The sequence below is a fragment of the Chionomys nivalis genome, chromosome 3 (genome assembly GCF_950005125.1).
Source record: "Chionomys nivalis chromosome 3, mChiNiv1.1, whole genome shotgun sequence".
Classification (NCBI taxonomy): Eukaryota; Metazoa; Chordata; class Mammalia; order Rodentia; family Cricetidae; genus Chionomys; species Chionomys nivalis.
The window spans coordinates 79,014,420-79,020,539 of NC_080088.1; the positions used below are offsets into that span (position 1 = coordinate 79,014,420).

General features: G+C 43.2%; 1 protein-coding gene across 1 annotated transcript; it reads right to left on the minus strand.

Annotated features, from left to right (window-relative positions):
• Nucleotides 1-810: 810 nt before the first annotated feature.
• Nucleotides 811-4,198, minus strand: Snai2 (snail family transcriptional repressor 2). Its single transcript, XM_057765310.1, has 3 exons — nucleotides 4,013-4,198; nucleotides 2,830-3,375; nucleotides 811-1,971 (listed from the first exon to the last, which is right to left on the minus strand). The coding sequence occupies exons 1-3, from the start codon at nucleotides 4,089-4,091 to the stop codon at nucleotides 1,790-1,792; spliced, it is 807 nt and encodes a 268-aa protein (XP_057621293.1). The 5' UTR covers nucleotides 4,092-4,198; the 3' UTR covers nucleotides 811-1,789.
• Nucleotides 4,199-6,120: the final 1,922 nt, after the last annotated feature.

Below are 6,120 nucleotides of genomic sequence, written 5' to 3' on the forward strand. Positions count from 1 at the left end.
TCATAAAATAAACATAAAGAGAAATAGTTAATAGCAGGGAGAACCTACTGTCACAACGGCCTTCAGGTCTGGGTTCACATATTTCTGGTACCTAGTGAAGTTTCATCACGGTTAGGAAACCCACATATGCACTTAGACAACATGAATTTGAATATGGAATGTATGATTAGATAATATTTGATGAAATACATCCTGGGCTTGGGTGGAAACTTGCTCAACTTTACGATACCATAAAAGGACACTTAAGTTTTCTAGTTTACCTCTAAGGTCACCATACATCTTACCTACATCACTACCAATGGGCTTTTGTTTATACAGTTTAATTTTTCCAGTGTGTATATTACTTATGATAATTCTATTTAGCTCTTGTAGGCTTTTTATGCTTCCCTCTTTATCTCACTGAATAGCATTTCCTTTAGAAATCTTAAACTATTTCAATGGCACATAAAAAGACATAAATGATCATAATTTGTCTTCAAAAAGTCAGTAAAATTAACATTAGAATATTTTAACAAGTGTTTTTGATTATTCATATGACCATTTTTTGCCCTAGAATCTTGCTAACAAGTTATCACCATGTTATCTTTTCTGAATGTGATGGTACTTAAAGCATTTAAAAAGGCATTTTACTATAATCTAGCACAAACTGATACTTTATATGTATAAAAATACCACTTATGCTTTCTCTTAACACAAAATAAATTTCAGTATAGTATTTGATATTAAAACAAATGAAATGTTTGAAAATAGTATATAAGCAATCAATTTTAAACCAAAAAAAAATGTTTATTGTAAAAAAGAGACCTTGAAAGTTACTTTTTAAAAAAAGAACATTGATTTCACAAGTACTCAGGTTGTATATAGGCACAGTTATGGACCACACCTCCCTTTCATACAGAGTTCATTCAGTCATATAAAAATAAACACAAATTTACATCAACTACACAATTCATAAAACAGGCACTTGGAGGGGAATTGTATTATTGCATTCACCATATGCATTTTCAAAAATTTAAGTACATTACTGAATGTCTAAGATGCTCTCTTGCAATACGTTGTCTTATTCATTATATTGTCTTATAAACCACTAAGATTCTCTTAAAAAGTAAGACATGGCACACGCACCAGGAATGTTTGAAGCTTGTCCTTCCCTCCTCTTCCAAGGCACACATGGCAAAAATAAAACAAAACAAGAATATTTTAATACATTCTCTTGTGTTCTGTTCTTTTTCTCATATTTTTTTTCTCGTAACAATACAGTTTAAAGCATTGTAGGTAATCCAGAAAAGGCTTTCATTCACCGATGGCAACCAGACATCCGACATGTAAGGAAGTAAACTTGGAGTACTTTATAAGGCACCTGAGATAGCATCTGGCGGCTCTCTTCCTCGTGGAAACACGATTACAACTCTATTACGAAGCAATACTGTTCCTTTTGGTTGAAATGGTTTGGCAGCAATATAAATCTCCGCACGCTTTCTTAGGAAGAAAAGATGCAATGTACTTTTCGCTTCATCTCTAACGAGAAAGGTTTTTGTCTGTTAGCCTTTCACTCTCTCAGTAAATATAATTTCAAACTTCACATAGAAAGGATTCATCTTATGCATATAGATTCTATTCTGTAGTTGTGTGTGTGTGTGTGTGTGTGTGTGTGGTGTGACTCGTGTGTCTATACATATTCTTTGGTAGGTAAGCACAAGAGAAAAATAAATGGCTTTGGACTTTCACTTGTCATTTGGCATTGGAGTGAAGAAATGCATTCTGTTCGGGTAAACACGGGTTGCGCCACTCAGTGAGCCACACAGCAGCCAGATTCCTCATGTTTGTGCAGAAGAGACATTCTGGAGAAGGTTTTGGAGCAGTTTTTGCACTGGTATTTCTTTACATCCGAGTGGGTCTGCAGATGTGCCCTCAGGTTTGACCTGTCTGCAAAAGCTCTGTTGCAGTGAGGGCAAGAGAAAGGCTTCTCCCCTGGTTGGTGGGGGGAAGGGTAAGAAGACAAAAAAAAAAAAGTCAGTCAGTGTTTTACAGGGCACAAAGTCAAGTAATATTAACATCAACAGTAGTTTAGCAAAAGAATGAGAATTAGCCTAGCCTGATTATATCCCCCCCATGTTGGGCAGCTGTATTCCTAGCAGTGTTTTAAAAGACAAAAAAAAATTTCCTTTAAAAATACCAGTTCTGCCAGATATGCAGAAGTAATTCAGTCAAAGAGCTTTCTCTTGATAAGGGGTTCTGCTTCAACAGGTGCAGGAATGATGAGAAGCTCCCCACATCCCCAGTATTTCTGTGTGGTGACTGAGGCTCTATAAATGCCATGCCTCCCTGCATATGCATTTGTGCTGAGGGTTTTAAAAAGTTTCAGCAGCGAGAAAATGAAACAACAAAACGACAAAATGAAACAAAACACCAACCAAAAAAAAATTAAAAGAGTTGACAGATTTCACAGCGAAGATGTAGCCAAAAACTATGGGAAATCCCTCTGTTTATCAAATCAACACTAGGATCCAAGCACTTGTATTTGCTGACTACCAGGGACTGTTCTGCAGAACACACATCGAGTACCCGGTTCCTGCTTTCTAACTGATCTTTGAGACCAAACCTCCTGCATGCACTTTCCAAAGTCTAAATGCTGTTTACAGTCTCTGAAGCGACGCTGATAGCAAGAGATGGAGCACTTGCTGCTCTCACAAGCTCTGGAGTAGCCAGGAAGCAGCGACCAGCGGTTCACCTCACGAAAAGCACCCCCTGTCACTACCTGAAGGCACCCCACAGACACCCCCAACACACCACTTTGAGCTGAGAGGCTTGGTTTTCTGTTTCTCTTACCTGTGTGAGTTCTAATGTGTCCTTGAAGCAGCCAGGGTCTGGAGAAAGCCTTGCCACAGATCTTGCAGACACAAGGCAAGGTGTGGGTCCGAATGTGCATCTTAAGGGCACCCAGGCTCACATATTCCTTGTCACAGTATTTGCAGCTGAAAGACTTCCTAGACTGGGCATCGCAATGCAGCTGCTTATGTTTGGCCAGCCCAGAGAAAGTAGAATAGGTCTTGTTGCATAAATTGCACTGAAACTTCTCAGCTTCAATGGCATGGGGGTCTGAGAGCTTGGATTGCAGTCTTTCCTCTTCATCACTAATGGGACTTTCCGAACCACTGTGGTCCTTGGATGAAGTGTCAGATGGAGGTGGGGGGCTTACTCGCCCCAAGGGTGAGGAGTATCCAGCAAGAGGAGAAAGGCCACTGGGCAGTGGGGAGTGGAATGGAGCTGCCGATGTCCACACAGTAATAGGGCTGTATGCTCCTGAGCTGAGGATCTCTGGTTTTGGTATGACGGGCATGGGGAAGCTCTCATAGAGATATGGGGAAATGATCACTAGGAGAAAGAAAAGGGAGAGAAAGGAAAGAAAAATAAGGCAAGATATTTTGAAAATATATGTGCACTGTCTGAGACAGCACATAACAATACACACAAGACTCCATAGTGAAAACACATCCTCTTACAAGGACACACATTCATCTGGGCTTGTGTCCTTGTGCAAGCTGACAGTTGCCCTGGCTCTTCCTAATGGATTTTCTGGAGGAGCCTTACTGTCCTCATTTAGAAAGAGCTAGACAATATTCTAAAACTTTCTGTAGAGTTACTTTTCATTTCGTGCATGGGCTATTTCAAGCCTGCCACGACTGTGGGGGCAATAGCATGCAGGAATCCAGCTGCTTTCAAGTTCCTGGCTCCCCAAGGTAACAGTTCAGCCTCGGGGAAGGGTGCGCTCACCTCGGTGCACTCATTATGCCTGTACACCGCCTCTGAGAACCACACTGCACTACCGGAAGGAGACTTTCCTTGTAAGCAAAGAACTCAAAAGTTTTGAATTAAAACTTAGTCTAGGTGATCCAGAGATTGGAAGGACTGTTTCAGGATAGCACCGAAAGGAAAGCAGCCCACCGTGTACAGAGTAAAGCAGTGGAACCGCGGTTCAGTCGCGCACAGATTTGCAGATCGTATTTTTTACCTGTGTGTGTGTCCAGTTCGCTGTAATTGGGCTTCTTGGAGGCGTTGAAATGTTTCTTGACCAGGAAGGAGCGCGGCATGGTGGCGGCGGGCGGGCGCAGGCGGATAACGGTCCAGGCGGCGGTCCTACAGCATCGCGGCGGCTCAGGTGCGGCGGGGGACAGGCGGGCGCCTCTGAAGTCACCGGGCTCCCTGCCCGACTGAGCTCTTCTGAACTGGGAGGGGTTTTCTCCCTGGCTTTTACTAGAAGCATCCAATCACAGCCGAGAGGTTCGGATTTCAGCTCCTCCTTGTGGGACAGCTGTGAACAGAGGAAGAATCTGTTGTCAGACTAAATTATTCTGGTTCAAAATGGGCTGTTCAAGGCATTTCAGCGGAGGCCTAAAATATATTAAATGTTTTCAAAGAGAAAATTTAGGTTCTTGAACATTGCGGGAAGGCATTCCCGCGAGCTGACCGCGGACAACTTGGCTTCCAGATGTGGGCCTTGCCGGGCGCGGCGTGGGCGGGAAGGAAGAGCCGCCCTCGGGACCGCGCAGCCTCTGGTGACCGGAGAGCCTATATTTGGAAGTAGCACTTGGAGGGGGTTTATTTGCACACGGGCCAACTATGGCCCTGATTTTTTGGAAAAGGGAGAAGGCGCCCCGCAGCCGCCGTGGCTGGTCTGGCCAGCTCTAGGACCGCGCGCCGGGAAGTTAACTTGCTGGCTGCTGCGTTAGCCGCTTGAAAGGAATGCCTTGCTGTCTATCCCAGGAACTGGAAGAGTACAAAGATAAAAGGAAAGCTTGGGCAGACTCCGACAATAGGCAGACTCTGGAAGAATCATGGAAAGTTCTCAAGACGACATGAAGACTTACTTCCTTTGTAGCATGTAGAGTGTTAGTGAAAGAAAAGCTTCATTTGTGAATCTTTACAGACAATTAATTCTTAAATAGTATCTTCTTTAATTTAGTGATATTTTCTTTGGTAGGGGTTTTTAACACCCCGCCCAACCCCTGCTCCCCCCCACACAACTTTCCTGATTTGCATTAAAAGATGGGAAAGGGTTCTTATGCAAGCTACTTGACTGGCAGCTAGGCAGTCCAGTAGCCAGCCAATCCCTTGCATTTGCATATAGGAATAGGTCTAAAACTGCTCCGAAGTGACTCTTTTTAAAACTGCAGTTTTCGCCATACGCATAGACAATTCTGTTTATTTCAGTGTTATCCCAACAAAATCCGAGAAACAAATCCCCCAGAAGACAATTGACTTTTTTAAAAGGTGCTGGAAGAGAACAGCGGAAAGAGAATACCACCGACGGTGTTGAGACTTGCAAGAGAAAAGTGCATTGTCAGGCGGCATAACTTCTTAATCTGGGGATGAGAAAACAGGAGTGTGTGGGCGGGGCGGGGGGAGGGGAAACCCACAGACTTCCTGGGTTAATTTCAATGATTCCTGTTCCTTCTTCCAACAGTCACTGATTTAAACATCAAGCACAGAAAGGAGTTTATATGAATCCTTATATTAAAGGAACTGAATCTTCAGGGGACAGGAAAACACGAGAATCCATTAGATATCTCCCTAGGCTACCATAAGTGCGGACGAGAGCTGGAATCTGAGCTGACCTAGTGGGTTTGTTCCTATTCTTCTTCCCCTTGCCACCTAATTTCTGGCAAAACGCACCGTTTGTTGGAGATCTAATATCGTTAAGACAGCACAAAACCACAGGACAACTGGGAATGTCAAAGGATGTTTAAGTATCTATTTACTAATAATTATCACACACAAGATAACCTGTAAAGTTAGTTCTTGCCATCTGTTTAAAAATTTGGTAGTCATTCATTGTGGCTGGAAAAACAAAAGCAAAAAGAACCCTTGAATTTGAACCACAAATGCATAAACCAGCCGAGTTTTGTGTCCAGGGGCCCCCGGCTGGGGGCTAAGTTAAGAGACTACAACAAAGGTTCATGTACCCTCTTCTGCAAGGAGCCTGTATGCTGGCTCCAGACTGCGTGGAAGGCTAGCCACAACATAGAGCCAGGTTTGCGCTAAACGCCTGAAGTCTGTTCCACCTGTCAGCAGGGGAGAGTCCACAGGCTGATGACATAAATCACATTAAACAGGTGCTCT